At 36.9% G+C, this 17,259-nt stretch overlaps 2 protein-coding genes across 3 annotated transcripts; one reads left to right on the top strand and one right to left on the bottom strand.

Annotated features, from left to right (window-relative positions):
* Positions 1-292: 292 nt before the first annotated feature.
* On the top strand, positions 293-8,590 carry LOC112562786 (glycosyltransferase 1 domain-containing protein 1-like). 2 transcript variants are annotated; one of them, XM_025236269.1, is made up of 12 exons: positions 297-771; positions 1,297-1,408; positions 1,735-1,883; positions 2,218-2,323; positions 2,565-2,616; positions 2,915-2,954; positions 3,640-3,789; positions 4,169-4,218; positions 4,373-4,419; positions 4,816-4,936; positions 5,424-5,522; positions 6,613-8,590. In XM_025236269.1, exons 1-12 carry the CDS (start codon positions 756-758, stop codon positions 6,790-6,792), a joined length of 1,122 nt encoding a protein of 373 aa, XP_025092054.1. In that variant the 5' UTR covers positions 297-755; the 3' UTR covers positions 6,793-8,590. The 2 variants fall into 2 exon arrangements, with proteins under 2 accessions (XP_025092055.1, XP_025092054.1); XM_025236270.1 differs by lacking the exon at positions 3,640-3,789 and having other exon boundaries at positions 293-771; positions 2,915-2,930.
* Positions 8,591-11,088: 2,498 nt separating this feature from the next.
* LOC112562785 lies at positions 11,089-14,557 on the bottom strand. The gene is made up of 7 exons (XM_025236268.1): positions 14,292-14,557; positions 13,745-13,929; positions 13,411-13,537; positions 12,903-13,163; positions 12,198-12,352; positions 11,881-11,947; positions 11,089-11,366 (listed from the first exon to the last, which is right to left on the bottom strand). The coding sequence occupies exons 1-7, from the start codon at positions 14,295-14,297 to the stop codon at positions 11,223-11,225; spliced, it is 945 nt and encodes a 314-aa protein (XP_025092053.1). The 5' UTR covers positions 14,298-14,557; the 3' UTR covers positions 11,089-11,222.
* Between the last annotated feature and the right edge of the window lie 2,702 nt (positions 14,558-17,259).

Here is a 17,259-nt window from a genome sequence, read left to right as displayed (position 1 = left end):
CTAGTTCAACAATGAAAAAAAATATATCTTTCACTCGCGCATGCTTGTTAATTCATGGGTTGTTTAATTATTTTTCTCACCTTACCTGCCTACAACTTTTCTTAGCTAATGCCCTGCAGTTCAGTATCCTCCACAATGAGGGACAATTATTCACATTATTGCATCATTTGTATTACATCATTACTATGTAACAATCTCACTGAAAATTCTGTGTGGAAATATACAATTGAGGTTAGGGTTAGTTAGGGTTTTGAATTTTTGCTGTGGGAAATTCTGTCACAAAGTAAGCTCCCCTTACAGGAGCTCTTCACAGCTGTGTTCACCAATGGTGGGCATTGTGTTAGTAACTTGATTAGCGCTTTAAAGAACTAACTTTGAATGACTAGATGAATCAGTGGGTTTGTTTTAAACCCCCTTATCATATATATATATACCAGTTATAACAGAATAACAAATAATTCATAGATTTGCGAGCTATACTTATTTTAGAATTGGAATTCGGGAAGGAAGACAGGGTTTGGGGTGGGGGTTTGGAATTCCCCTTCTTTTTTTCACCCCTTATGCACCCGGGAGTGACCAAGGAATCTGGTGAGCAGCAAAGTACCCAGGATTAACGGTTATCGTCGAACTGATCTGCTTCACAGCAGAAAGAAACCTAAATAGGTATACATCGGAAGAACTCTGTGGATTAAAAGGATTACACCACAAACTTGTATTATACACGTCCGTGATCACACCTTTTCGATGTTCCAGGGATGGCTGTCGAAGCTGGTAGGAAGCATTTTTTTTTTTTAATTATTGAGGATTGTTGTTTAAAGGTGAGACGCGGAAACGTTTTTGACAGTATTGAGTTTCCTACAGTAGAGAGTAATACACATGCTTACATCATCAGTTTATCTAGTGTCATTTATTGTCTCAGATACTTACAATAGGGGGAAATGTAAACTATTTCGACGGGACCATTACAAATAAATTGGTAGTAGATTTAGAAAGGTTTCATGGAATTCTTCAGTAGTACACTTATTTTATTCTTGGTTAAAAGAATACTTGCAGTAATTCATTTCACTTTTCTGTCAGTGCTGTTAAATCACAGATTTTGCTTACTCCAGCATGGATTCAACCAATCCCACACCCACCCCTAACTTCCCCCTGAGCACTGGCTTTTAGCAAATTACTCAATAAAGCTCTAGACCACTCAGCCGTCATAAAACTTACCTTTAGTCCTTCAGTCATGTGTATTTTATTTTTTCATTAAAACCAGGAATGTAGATGAGCTAGGTCTCTACCATTTTTCAGTTGAGCACTTGGTTGGCCTTGGGCCTTTCTGTGAGAGGATGCCATCTGCTCTGTTATTGTTATCACCCTGTCGGCTGAAAGGAGGAAATTTTGGCACCATTTTTCGCATCAGGTTTGTAACCCACAATTTCTGATGGGTTCTTTTTTTCATAACCAGTCTGATTTGGCAATAACTTTTTTTGTTTCTCATTCCCCCCTTGTTTGTATAACTAAATAAAAACCGTAATATATATATATGTTTACTTAGGTCAGGATAATAGATTAGAGGATAAGAATTCATTTTTTCTTCCTGTGCATGCTTACAGACGAAATTCATCTCCTAAGAACTTTATTTTGAAAAAAAGAATGTTTGATTAATTTGAAGAAGTACAGTCAATTGTTATTGTTATGAAAAATACAAGGATCTTCAAGCAATATTTTCATTCTCTGTATTTCCAGGTCACACCTGGAAAAACATGGCTATAATTGTCATTTGTGGGATCCACAAAATGTGGAGAAATGTGGTGGAATTAATGTTTTATTAAACCAGTATAAAATTGATCTTGTGCTTGGAATTCACGCATACCACGCTGGAAGGTTTATGAAAGGTTTGATTGCAAGCTATATTAGATTTGGAAAAAATTTCTGACCTCACTTTTAGATAAAGACACTTTGTATTATTTAGAAGTGAACATCATTTTAAAACATACCTGAACGTAGATCCTAATGTCTGACATTTTTATCCTAATCATTTTGTAAGATACGTTCAGATAAAAGAAACCAGATATGACACCGTTCTGTAGTGCTTAATAATTTTACAAGCCATTTGACTTCAAAAGTAACTTTTTACATTTTTTTTCGGTGGAAATTAGATATTTCAAGTTTCAATCATAAGCTCAGTTTTTGTACAGTGTCAGTATTTGAAAAATCATGTTTGTTTAGACAGCAATGTACCATACATATTAATCTTGGGAGGCACAGATGTAAATGAGTTTAGCAAAGAAGAAAAGTACCAGAAAGTTATGACAGCTGCCATATACAAGGCCAGGTAAGTTCAGGTTCAGCAGCATAGGACTTTTCATAAAATTTGTTTTTCGTTTGAATAGCTTTCCAACCACTGAAACAAGTCATGAGAATACATTTGTGATTGATACTAGAAGAACATTGGAGGGTAAGAGAGAGAGAGAGAGAGAGAGAGAGAGAAAGACCATCTATTTGCTACTGTTTGATAGAAGTATGTAAATCAAAATATAAATTTTTATGGAATTTTTTTCCAATTTAAAATCCAGGTATGTTGTCGCGTTCAGTGAATCTCTGCAATCAAGAGCCTTATCTTTATGGGTGAGTAAGACAGACTTTTTAAGTTAATGCAGTTGCATGATAAGGTTTTACACTTATCAAAATTCCTTACAATTATACCTTTTTGAGACTGCACAGATTTTTCAGATGAGTAAATATGTGAACAGCATTCATAATTACACACAGACATATGCACATAGACATGCATTTTATAGAGCGCATGCAAAAAGCACCTTTATAATGGAAGCCATGCTAAAAAAATAATTATTGTGTTATTGTTTAATGAAAGTGTATACATGTTTTCTATTTCATTTGTACCACTTTTCTTTTTCCCCCTCAGCCCCAGCTCTCTCTCGGTAATTTGACTGTGATAAGACAAGGTAAGTTTATATGTTTTTTCCTAATTTAATGCATTTTACTGATGTGAAGCACCCTGGGTCCAACAGTCCTGATGTAAATACCACCTTCGTGTTATGTTTTATTATAAACCAAGGAATTTTTTAGAATACAGCTCAGTCAGTGAGACAGCTCTGAAAAATTATATGGAAATTTTAGACTTATATCTCACAAAAAGTGCATTGCTTTAGTGAACACTGATAATAAATCCAAATATTTGGTATATATGAGGGAAACTGTATTTTTGTTTGTTATATCATTGCTGTCATTAGGCAATATTATCATAATCATCATCTTCTGCCTCTTAGGATACAGTATAAGCAAAGTAGTATATTATTGATGATGTGATTCTGTTGCTGCTACTTTTTCTATTACTATTATACTACAATAACTTTATCTCTTTAACATGCAGACTATAAAGGCAAGATTACAATTAGCTTTGCGGGATTTCTGCCTATCGCAAAGAAAGCATACAGTTCATACTTTTGCATGATCCTAAAGCTATATTAGTTCACAAATCTAGTGTATTTTACATTGTGCATTATGTCTTGATAAAGTTGCACAATTTATGAAAAGTCATCATTTCTATTTATTTTCATTCTTTTCTTCAGTATTCAAGACCATTGTTGATATAGAGATCAAATAATTTTTCACTTTGTCTTGTTGCAGCTGTCACAACAAATCCATCCAATTTCTGTCTCTCTGCACACTTACTTGAACATCATGGCATTGTAAGGGCAGATGAGAATCACATCTTTCTGTTTGTTGGAGCTATTCGGCCAGTGAAAAATCCACTTTTTCTGATGGATGAAATTTCCAGTTAGTAATATTTACCTACAGTGTGATAATATCTTGATTCTGTTTAAATCCTCAGCGGAAGAACCTTTTGAAAAAATTGTTACAAAATTGGGACAGAGGATTTGTTTTTAATTATTCAAAGTACTTAGAAAATGTTTTCCCAGATCTCTTTTTAATATTTTTAAAAAAATTTATGGCACATACGAAATAAGATTATTTTCACAATTTTTGTGATCATAAAATGTAAAGCCCCAAATGCTCGTAAAAGGCATAAAGTGTCTTATGTTAGCATGGAATAGATGGGAAGTGGAATGATGCTGAAAGCAAATTGATTATTTTAATCATATAACTTTTTTCTTTCTTTTTTTTAAGAAACCCGACTGCATTGACTTTGTTGCAGAGTGGCATGAAGAAAATAGCCGTATTTTTCTAGTCATCATTGGGCATGTGGTAAGATGATGATATGGCTACCTTTTTTTTTATTATTTTTCTGGAACTTGATTATTGGTGTCATTACAGTAGCTTGATTTTATAAACAACTTATTACAAAGTTTAATTAAACTGGCTTAAGATATTGCTTACACTTTTTTTTCCCTCCTCTCAGGCAGATGACTCATATTTTCGAAATGATTTTGAACCAGCACTGAACAGGTATGAAATAAAAGGACCAATGAGCAATAATCTATATTCAATCAAGGCATTAAGCAGGAATCTATTTTGACTATTATTGAAAAATCATGACTTTTGATCTTACTGATAAAAGGGGGTTGAAATACTAAATGATTTTTTAAAAAACCCCAAATATTTTCATTTTCCATGTTGACCAAATTCCAAAAATCTTTTCATATTTGTATTAAAAGAGGTGTGATACAGGACAAGTTTTTAATATTATGTGAAAACTGTTTTTTTTCAAAACTAGTATTCTGTTAAAAATTTTATTCTTTTTTTGTTAGTCTTCTAATCTTGACATACTATATACAGATAAACAGAAAAATGTGTTGGCTGCATATATGCTAATGTAGACCAAATGTTTCACATTTCTCACAGATGTAAAGGTGTTGTGCATATACCTGGCTTGTCTACTGCTTGTGCACATGCTTCAATGCAGCAGGTTTTTGCACTGGTCAATTCATCTCAGAGTGAAGGCATGTCACTGGCCATTTTAGAAGTAAGTTTGTCATCATCATCTATTTCCATTGTTATCATGATCTTCTATCATCCTCGGTCATCTTTCATCATCAATCCTTAGCCCTGTTGATGGGGATCTTGCCCCTAAACCGTGCTATCTCTCTGTTTTCAATGATGTTTTCAAAGATCTGCTTAATGTCCTATTTTGGAAAAAAAAACCAATGTCCAGGACATTTTACCACAATATGTTAACCCTACCCAAAAAATTTGCAAAATCAGACTGTATATATATCTTTTTATACTAAGAGTATATCTTCTAAAAATATGTCGAAAGACTGTCTGTGCAATATATGGTTTGCTTGTGCGTATAGACCTAGAGGCATACAAACACGCACCCATCATCCGACCACTCCTAAATTATTTTCGTGAAGAAGTTAAGCCATGAAAGTGTATTAATAATGTAAAGACATCTATCATTCCTCTTGTCCAGGAAATAACATTTATAATGGTCTGTTTATAACTTGAAGGCCATGAAGATGAAATTGCCTGTATTAGCACGAGACATTCCAGGAAACAGCAGCATAATACAGGATGGACGAAATGGCTTGTTGTTTTCTACTCCAGAGGTATGTCTGTGGAGTTCTGTCTTGTATATATGTGCTATCATTAAAGCTTGAAACATTCAGATCAAACAGTTTTCACCTTTCAGGAAATTCTTGATGTTCCATTTTTATATGCTGTTCAATCACTACTTTCATGGACTGACCTTTAGATACCTGTCTGAGAAGTGAGAAGTTAACACCCTGCTAGTTGCTTGCTATGGTCTGGACATTTGGACCTTGTATATGTTTAATTTAATTTAATTTGTGCACATGTAACGCACAGCATTACAACACAGGCAGGTCACACTTTCTGCCCAAACTAGTAATGGTAAAAGGAAGACAGTGGAAGGTTAGACACACTAAACAGATGCATTGAACCTGCTATTATACGGAATCTTCAATGTCAATAGAGTTCTGCATCCAAAAATATATGAAAGTTATCACGAAAAGCTTGCTGTGACAGCTTGAAGGTTATCAGAGTTTGAAGTTGGCATAAAAACTTTCTGTATCAGCTGTATGAAGGTAATCAGAGTTTGAAGTCAACATTAGCGAAGTGTACATCTAAAATCTAAGTAATGGCAAGATATCACAGATGTGACAGTAGCAATAAAAAGGAAAAGACAAAAAGTGGTGCAGACACAGAAATCCACACAGGAACGTAGCAAATATCCTAACAGATGTACTGATGAACATTAGATACAAAACTTCATGTAGATCAACGGACAAATATGAAACTTGAGGGACTTGCGTCAAGTAAGACACTTCTTCTTTCTTTTCCTTTGCTTGTTCTAGTCCCAGCATCTGGTTCCTTTTCCCCTTTTGCTTTGCCCATTGACCACCTTTGACACTTTCAGTGCTGGCCTTAAGACCCACCCCTTTTGTGATTGCTTCAAGTAGTCAGTGACTTTGCTGATAGATTTTCCCTCCCTCATCTCTTCTTTTCATGTTTGTTGTTTGTAAACTGTGCAACTGTGTCTGTTTATTGTGCTGTTCTTTTGTTCATTGCATCAAGATCATGTGGAAAAACACATTATTACTATTATTATTGTTGTTCTGTACTTATTATGAAGGTTAGTCCATGCAATGTGATCTCAAAATGGAATTACATTTACAGGAGTTTCGTGAAAAGGCATCGGCGCTAATGCAGAACCCATTACAAAGACAGCACTTGGTGACTCAAGCTGAGGAGTTCATTGCTTCTCACCACAATATAGAACAAGAAGATGCAGCATATCAAAAATTAATTGTTAGCTGTCAGTTTCCAACTGGACCAGCTGTTAACGGCTATTCTTGATTTATTTTATTTTCAATCATGTATAACATTGTGTGTTTTGCTTTGCAGTAATCCCTGTCAATTATTTTCAGTCCAGTGGTTGCTGTTGTCATAGAATGTAATGCATTCTTAAGTGACCTAAGTAGGATAATATTTTTGTGAATATGTTGGTTAGCATATGATATGTCAAGACTGTTATGATACAAAACAAAATTGCAAAATATTATAAACAAGAATCTTGTAAATAATTTACTTGTTGCAATTCCTTTTCGAATCTCTTGACATCTGTATGTTCAAAACTCAACTCAGTTTCAGTAACGGCACAAACTTAAGGACTATCTATTAATGTTAATATTTTGTGTCATAAAGACATTGTCCACCCACATGCATATTCAGGACATATTTTCACATCATGATGCTGTTCTTTTCTGTTTGCAGTATGTATGGGGTTATGTGGGCAATACATTTTAAAGATTTGTATTAATATCTTTGTATTTTTTATTATATAATTAACATAGTGGATTAGCTTTATTTCTCTGATTTGGGAAAAGGAACATTTTTAATTCTAAATTTAGAAAGTCAAATGAAGTAGAATTCATTTTGGTATTTTAATGCTCTGTGTGCATTGAATGAAGTAGTTATTTCACTCTTAATTGTGAAGATTATGATTATCGCTCTTCCTTTTGCTTATGAGTGTTCTGTTTACATAGCTTGCTTTCTTGGATGAGCATAAATACAGCTAAATATATTAGCATATTTGTTACCACATATTGTGTTTGATTGTAGTTGTAAACCATGGAGGTAGAAAAACCTTGATGCTATCAGTGTCAGGTCATTTGTGTAAACGTTGACAGTTAAAGGATGAGGGTAATATTTTTTTTATGCTCTTGTGTAACTGAGCCAGTGACAATGCTATGTTCTATGTCCAGTGACAATGATTTCTATATCCAGGATTTAAAAAAAAAGTCAGGGCTTGTACAGAAAGTACAGTGCTTGAGGGCTTTTATGTAAAATATGTACATATACACTGTTAACTAGTCTCACCTGAGTTGTTATAAGATAGTGGCACTGAATCAAAACATACTGATCAAAGAGCTTTTGATATGCTATAAGCAACCTTCTCTTATTGGAAGGGAGTTAATTACATTGAAAGGTTAAATAACCTTTAGCTTCTGTCCCCTGTATAAAATATAACCCTGGCAGCACACCAGTGAATGAACATATCCAGACCCAAGGATCACAAAAAGTGATATTAAAACTCAAAATACTGAACTGCAAAATGCTTATACTTTCCTTTGAGCTGTTGGCTTATTTTGTTGTTTGTACATGGTAACTTTGCTTTATTTACGTAGGGGATGGAAGCTATTGTAATAATCATTTTCTATTGAGAAATCTCGCAGCAGATCAAATTTTATGTACATGATGTGTATGGAATTTACAACAGGTTTCGCCTATGAAATTTGCCAAAGCAGTTATGATGGTCTTTCTATACATCAGGCTGCATGTAGTTAACACAACATTATGCATAAAAATGTATTGGAAGACGAAAGGTTTTTATTTTTTTATCATATGAATATCCAACATTGACCATGACTTGTCACTCCACCTGCCCCCTCATGCATGTGAAAATCACTCCTGAAATAACACATAAAAAAAAATAGATATTTTATATTTCCGGGAGTCTTTCATTGTTGTCATTCTTTCCATGACACCTATTGTCATGGTAACTATTCTTCATTTATGGCTGCTTTGAAATAATTTATATTTTAACCATGACACAAGTAGCTCATTTGAAATAAAAATCTTTATTCAACTTTTATTTCAACATTGTTTATAGTTTTTTTTCCAATCCTTTTCAGATGGTGTTAGATGGAAAAAGCTGTAAATATTTATTAATATATTGTTTTCTATTTGGAGGTTAGCTATCAGATTTTGCACAGGACTGTCTGAAGAAATAGGTGATGAATGTGGTGAATGAGTGGACCTGTACAGCTGTGCATACAAGTATTCTTATGTAATTAAAGCCATTCTTTTCAGATATTCAAATTATATTTATGTTCTGAATTGTTTTTAAAATGCTATTTTATTTTAAACAGTACATGATAGATTATAAAAACTTATAATTTAATAAGTTGATTAAAGAAAGAAGATAACTAAATTCAATGGGTTGCACTTTACCACAAGGTTTTTACTTTAATTTTCTCAAGGTAAATATTGTGGGTAAAGTTCGTTTTGATTTCAGGAGCTCTATCAGTGATGTGTGCTTGGGCTTTGTCAGCAATGTGTGCTTGGCTTTATGAAAGCATTTGCTGGTATGTTTTAAGCACCTGTGCAACCATTCATGCACAACACTGTATGCAGAAAATTTGGTTTGATTACCCAAATGGATTTTATAGTATTCCTCTGGTGAAGCATGACAGAATAATTGCTGCTAAAAAAAAACCTTTTAAATTAACCTGCTGTTAAGTGCAGGAAGTGTAGTGTATGAGTCACAGATCAGGTTGATCCAAGAGGCTTAGGCTTCATCTGTATCAGCTGGCTAATCAAAAACTACAAATCTGACCACACCACCATACAAATCCCTGCTATGTGAGGTAAAATATCTTAAATCCCAAGAACAAACACCATCAACTGAAGCTTGATGAAACTACAGATTTAGGAAATATCTTCACATTTATTTATTTGCGTCTGTAAAAGAAACATCAGGAGCTTGTTTGGCAGTCTTGTTCATTTTCCTGAGGATATTTAAGTGAACTGTAAATCCAACATTTGGTTAAAAAAGCTAAATCACTCAGATTATTTAATAGGCTTAAGTGCTGTGTTTAATATATTTTCTTTAATACCACATTTAAAGGGTTGTGGGGGGAGGGGTCAGATAAGGGTAAAGTAAATCTGGTAATTTATAATTTGTCTGATTGTACTAATGTTTCCTAGATCTGTAGAATTTCAGACTTGTAATTGTTGTGTTGACAGAACACTATTTTGGGAAAGTTAAGCCACTGTGCTAAGTTCCATACAACTCTCGTGATAACTTTCAGCTACTTTTTGAAGCAGAACTTTATTGCCTTATCAAGATTCTATGCAATGGCAAGATTTGTACCTATCATGTAAGATGATAACATTAACCTTCTTCTCAGCATGAGTAGATACACTTAATCCCAAGACTTTCTTCAAATAAGTATTTCAATTGCAGCAAATTTTGAAAGTGTTTCCACGATGATATGAATTTATGCCTGAAGTTCTATGAAGTATGTTCTAATGGCTAGTATTTGATGGATAGTTTGATAGGAAAAGGTTTCTACATATTGTTGATTTCGTACAATTAGGGAAAGAATATAGTAAGCAGAAGGACCCACCCCTTCCCCCATTAACTTCCAGACGGCTAGCCTATAGACAAGTGTCACACACATATCGAGATCTCATCCTGGAACCTCATAATCCTCTATCATTGCAATGATGACAATTGAGGGCTTTAGCACTGACCTGTCCCAACAATTCTCACTGCAGTGAGGACAAATGATTAAGTGATTTATCACCGCAAAAGGCCCACCTGTATTAAAAACACACCGCAAGTCACTGGGCGGATTTATTGACTATTGTAGAGCCATCTGGTGGGGGGAAACTAATGAGTTGATCATGTACTGTAATCCGGCGCCGAGTGTTAGGTGCTTTAATTGTTTTATGGATTTATGTTGATGATGCATTGCCAAGTCAGACCCGGGCATAGGCGTGTCCTTCTGCTTTAAAAACAATTAGAAATAAAAAAGTTTCAGCTTCTGCAATCGTTTTAGTATCACAGGCTTGTCATTTGAATTCTAGGAAATGCCAATGCAGCAGTTTTATGTTTTGCTTTGACCATCCTCCATAAATTTATGGACTTCGACTATGCAGATGTACATGGCTGTACAATCGACTTGTCTTTTACTTGATTTTCTTTTTGTCTTTTATTTATTTATTTTTTTATCGTTTGTTTTGCTTTTGGCTTGTTTGCCGTGTCTATCCATGTACTCCACCCTCAACGACCAGTCCCAGTCAAGGGATGAAATAACTTTGGGTTTTTTGGCATGTGATAGTGATTTGCATGAGATGTTTTCCACTCATTTGGTGTCCTGTGGGGATAACCTTCCGTCTGTGGCTTACCTTTTAAAGGTCTACTGAACATTTTTTTGTAGGATAATATGTGTCGTCCAGTTAATAACTGATAACTAGTTTTCATTCATGTTTAGTCTTGGCCGCCATGACACGAACGCGCAGGAGCCACGTGCACACTTGAAATGGCGATGCTGGCGTTTGTTTGGGACGAGTGTACATTCATAATTAATATTCATGCTTTATTCAGATGAAACATCATGAATGCAGAAGCAGACTTTGCAATGTTTGAAGGAACAGGAGAAGATGTTGTCTTAGGCAAAAGAGTGAAAACCTTTGTTCCTGCTCAACAGCCATCGTCATTAAGATAGTTCCACTTTCGCTTCATCAGGCTCATCTATATTCTCCTCTACCTTTGATGATCGATGTTGGCTGGTAGCTTTGCTGCATTGGCTGCCAATTGAGGAGCTCCTCCTTCGAGACTGGCGTAAGTTCGGGAAATGGATCTGCAAAAAGAAAACTAGTTCAGCATGGCATGGATAATATTGCCTACAAATTTGTAACCAAGGAAGATGCTGCATGACGAAGCATGAAATCTTGCACTTGCAGGATATGTAATACACGGAGGGATCTGTACCCCACAAGGTATAAGGTAATGCATGTAAGGATATGTAACCCCGCAGGATAGCGTATTACAGTAAGCTTGATCAGCCCTTTCCTGCCAACTAAAGTGTAAAGAAACTACAATTAAAGGCCACAGGAATAATGATGAGTGAGTCAGCTATTCAGTACTATAGACACGTCAAAGATCTATAAGAGCAGTACAAATAAACACAATTATGTCAGCCAGTCAACATGTGTGGGTGTGTATGTGTGAGCGCGCGCTCTATAGGGGGATCAATGGGTATTTGTGCGTGCGCATGAGAAAGAAAGAGAAAGAGGGTGTGGGCAGAAGTTGCTTGCTATATACATTGGACCTTAATACCTAACTACTTGTCCAGCCTCAAATAAACTCCTCACCTCAAGTTCCCGGCGCTTGAGGGATTCGGGCAGTTTATATTTCTCTGCTGCTGGCAGCTTTGGGTTACTGTAGAAATAAAATCCTTCTAGACAGTGTTATATATAATAGTGCCTCCTTATTATGGTTCCTATGGTGGGCTAATAAGGCGCCATGATAGGGCGCCTGTTACCACAATGCCCTGTTCTCATCATGGACTTCTATAATTCACATCCTCGCTCTCATCACGGACTTCTATAATTCACATCCACGCTCTCATCTCGGACTTGTATTATTCATATCCACGCTCTTACCACCTGGCCATCTGTCGTCAGCTCACCTTCCAATTTTGCACGGGGCGAAGGCAGGGTGGATGAAGCATGGCTTGGGTGTAACGCCGAATACAACGTAGATAGGGAAGGGCGTGACAAACTCCTGTTTGGTGAGAAGATCGCCTGCCACTTGCTGTTCTTTCCTTTTGATCTCCCTTTTTATCTATTCCGTGAGAATAAAAAGAGGTTAAACAATAAATTTGTTTGTTTGTTTGTTTGTTTGTTTGTTTGTTTGTTTGTTTGTTTTGTTTGTTTGTTTCCATGGATGGACAATAGGTATGTGAGCAACTTCGCATCTCGACTAACAAGCAAATTCAACATATTGATGCTTTGCGTTCAGATTGATATCGGACTAATATTCTCATCATTATTTCTTTTAATCAGCCTACGTAGCATTATCGCCACTCTCACTCAGCGACTCTCTTGTCACCTATTCTCTAACATAGTCGCCTCATTTTCATTTCCCCTCCCCTTCGAGTAGACGTCAGGAGACGGCCATCCATCTGTAAGCATCACGTGTGCAGCTGTAGGTTTGCTTATGTGTCTCCTACAAAGAGGCTGGAGCTGTGGACCAAACTTCTACTTTACCTGTCTCTTATCTGATAACCTTTCACCCCTGTTTGCTAAGGTGAGCAGGACTTAGCATGGCTTTTATTCTACAGCAACCCCGAGACAGCTTTCATTACCTATGAGTAGGACATTAAGATTCATACCCTGTTCAGTTTTCGTACAAATTTCTTGTAGAAAGCGGGCAGCTGGTCAGGATGGTCCGCTATTCTGTTCACTTCCCTGTGATGTTCCATGTGGTGCGAGGAGCTTCTAAATGAGACGGACCTCTGGTCTCGATGTTGACTTGGGTCTTCGTAGTAGGCATGAGGGGCGAAGAGGCTTTTGGCGGTGGTGCGGTAAAAGGCAGTCGGAATTTCTTGTTGTAGAAAGCGCGAGATGCCGACAATTTCGCCATAAGAATTCGCCTGAAAGGGACGGAAAACGGTTTAAAAACTGTCTGCAACAGTTACTGAAACTGAAATGCACTGGGATGGTGGTAATCTATTCACCAGTTACTGACCTCAGCAAAGAAAATAATTCCTAAACACACCCCGCACCCTCCCCCACCACAAGCACATACAAACCTCGGCAAAACCCAACAGTAGAAGGATAACAGGTGTTGACCCGAAAGTTAAAGAGTGACCAGCTCATTGGATTGAATGGCGGACTTACCTGGACACAGTGACGAGGGAGCTTTCTGTGCCATTCTATCAGATCCCTTTCTTGTTGTCTTTGAGCTTCCTTCGCAGCTGGATAACGTTTATAGAAGTTCATTCTTCCAAGAATTCGCAAGGGCTTGCTGCACACACACACAAACACACAGAGTTTTCTTGCAGTAGAAATGCATTTGTGTATTAACTAGTGTGTCCCTTTTGATAGTTTTTTACTTTTTCGTCTTCTATGAGGAAAATGTATATATGATATATATATATGAGAGAGAGAGACTAGAATTATCTTCACTTCAGTCACCTGTCAAGCAGCTGACAGTGTAAACATCACCACTTGCCTGTAATTGTCGTGAACATCATTGATTATCGCCTCCCGTCGAGCCCACCCAGCCTCAATTTCGTTCATAACCCGTACTCGCTTCTGCTCTTCCGTTTCTCTCGGGGGTATGGGCATTCGGGGTGCTCCTATTGGGCTGTAGACAAACTCCTCCTGCTCGTAGCGTTCGTCGAAGCAGAACGAAGACTGAAAGATTCCGTACTGACATGACACGCTTGGCCAGTTCGTAAGTTATAAACATAACGACTTTCATCAGTAATGTGCTGTGTGTATTCAATGGAAGCTTCAGATATACTAAGCAGACTCAGGTTACGAAGAGATTAAAGAAATGAAGTGAACATAAAAACAAACAAACAAAAAAATGAAAACATTGACATGGATGTGTTAACTAGCACAGTTGGCATTCCAGTTCCAATCACATACAATAAATGCATCCATATTGTTGTCCAGCTGATACCCTGATTCATTTTGGTGAAGCTCGAAGATGTATGTGTATAGAGAGGAAAAGAAAGAATGAGAGACATGGGGCGTGTCTGCCGTGTCATCACCTGCATTGCTAGAACAGTCTACGCTGTCACATGCTTCCTCGAGAAACGTGGACGAAAAGCCAGCGGCCAACAGTTCCCGTGGAAACTTTCACTGGCTGCATCTGTCAGATGGACAAGGATTCCCTCACGACCACGTGATCGTCCTGCCAGCCCTAACACACGACAGGCGCTGTTCTCCTCCCGTTGATCACCATCACGTGATTGTCCTGCCAGCACTGACACACATAGGTCGTGTCTTCCTCCCTTTCGTCGCGGTGACGTCAAAACTATTTTATGTCGGAACTTAATGACATGGTATGACGTCACATGTCCTGTGTTCGGCAAGAGCGGACTTGTGAGAAAGCACTGACGTCATAACTACGCCGTGTGTATCCACAGCAGTTTCGCTGTTGTTAAAGCAAAATGTGCCGCGGTTTCCGATTGGTTCTTATTCTTTGTTAGTCATGACAAATTTTTATCATGTCATTATATTTACATTGACTAATTCTGCATATTGACCCAATCAAACCATTACGCAGCCTCCGATTTAAAAGTTTCAGAAAGACAACGCAGGATTTTTCAGGGCGTTTTCGAATGGCTAATTTTTCTGTCCATATACGAAGTGTGCGTAGAAGGTGACTCGTGACAAGGATCGCTTCCTCGCGGGGCTTTTATTGAAAGAAAATTATGTTGTTTCTCAACTTCCAGCGACTCTTTTTTACCACATAACTTCTGCCGGTGTCACGTGCTCACAAATCCCATTACCTCAGAAATCCACTAGTCATAGGTAGATACATTTAATAGGGTGCAGTCATCTGCCTCCAAATCTGACTTTGACAACAATGTCTTCCCCCAAGACACTGCTCTTGAAAAATAGACGTGAATGATTTAAAATATAAGCAGCAGATCGCTTTCAATATTGTGGAATGTTCTAAAAGTTGCAGTTGTTTAATTGTATTTACTGTGTTAAGCATCTGACTGGCGCATGCGCATTACAGAGACAGACTGGGGCAGGGGGATTTCTGAGCACGAGGAAGAGGCTGCTTTCTGTCATTTTGGTTTTCCGTGGATGTGGACTTTGCTGTCTCCTCTTGATCTCTGCTTCTCGTTGGCTCCCCCACCTCTGTTCTACAATGTTTGTCCAAATGTGTCCTTTCTTCCTACACGCAACGCGCGTCAGTCTAATCAGGCAAGCTATAAATAGTTCTTACGTCACGAAGACGACATTGAATGCAAATAAAGACACTTGACATCTTGATGCTAGGCACTTCTTTTGCCATCTTGCCTAGAGGTTTTCACTTTGTCTCCACTTCAAAGCATATTTAATTCAATTTTATGTCTTTGTTGTTTTATTTATTTACGAACCACCTGTCTTCTCGCTGCGAAATATTCCGCAGATTAGATTTTGAATCTCTACTTGTCAATGACCTTCTGATGATGTCATCATGCATTCGTAGACTTCCGGTGTCGTCACTAGGGGACAGGAGAGTGCTCTGCTCTTGACTGTTGTCTCTAGAATGTCATTCAAACTGACTTACCTTCCCCTCCCCCAAGACCTTGCTCCTTATTTTAATGCTGTGTTGTTGTGTGTCTGTATATTTGTTTGTTGATACATGCTTCGGTGTACGTATTTGTGCTATGTTTATTTTGAGTAGGTATTTGTAAATGTGTTTTACTTTTTTTTGCTTTTGAACAGTTTATTGAACTTACTTTAAAGTGGGAGAAATGCAATGTAGAAACATCCTTTTCATCATCATTCTTCTTCTTCATATTATTATTATTATTATTATTATTATTATTATTATTATTATTATTATTATTATATTATTATTATTATTATTATTATTATTATTATTATTATTAAAGTGTAGCACAGTAATTTCATGAGAAGACGTATTCACTGCCCTAACTGTAATTTTGGATTAATAAAATTCGTTGTATTGTATTGTATTGTATTGTGTTTTGTCAGGAAACGTGAATTCTTGTAAACACTACAACGCATTCGTCAAAAAAGTGTGTATGCCAGAAATACTGTAAATATCTTCTCACACACACACACACACACACAATCTACTACTAGTACACGTAAACTCTACACGCTACAACATTTCACGATTTCTTTCACATCTTTTTCCGTACTCGTTGGAACAGAATGAATTTCCCGTACAAATAATTTTATAAGCGATTTCTTGGGTTAAAGCACTCTTTCATTAACTCTAATAGAAAGTAATCACCAGGAGGAGTATAAGGTGTAAAGTTAGTATGCATGCAAAAAGAAACAATAAGTGCTTCCTAAACCCTTGATGCTGGTGTTTACGATCACCCACAAAGTCTTCTCGTCCACTATCACAGCAAAAACAAGACAGAATTTTTAAAGGTAAACACCATGTATTTCCCACTAAAACCACCACTTTTTGGTTGGAAAGGCATTTTCCAGAACATAAAACTTACAAACGAAAAGACCTCTGTAGTGGCGCAGTAGCTAAATAAACATCGTAATTCTGAGTTTAGTTTGTCGTAACAGCGGCGCTGCATAGGAACCTGCTTTAGCTAGTGATGGTTGTTTAACTACCTACATAATCTAAGTGGCTACAGAATCTTTCACAGTAAAATAAATGTCCTTTTGGGTAGCAGAGTGTACTTGTGTGTAACCAGCAAACTTTGAACTGCCGGATTTTAGCGACATTTTTGTCTACCCAGATTAAACCGAACTTGACAATTTTTAAAAAAAACTTGTAACACCTGTTCACAGTGGACCAGTTTCATGCCAAATACATCAAAAGTGGTGTAAATCGAAAAAGTGTAGAAACATAATATCAATCAAAGAGATCTGGAATTCAAAAAAAGGTAAGGGAACAGTTGGTCACCCTACTTGAGCACATAACAGAGACAAAAAAGGACAAATTCAATCTTTTGTTTAGCACATGAACGTATTCCCAGTTCGGAGAGTGAGTTCTCTGATATTAAATGAATCAAATAGGTATAAGTC

Source organism: Pomacea canaliculata, linkage group LG4 (genome assembly GCF_003073045.1).
Source record: "Pomacea canaliculata isolate SZHN2017 linkage group LG4, ASM307304v1, whole genome shotgun sequence".
Taxonomy (NCBI): Eukaryota; Metazoa; Mollusca; class Gastropoda; order Architaenioglossa; family Ampullariidae; genus Pomacea; species Pomacea canaliculata.
This window is presented reverse-complemented; position numbering and strand designations above follow the sequence as displayed.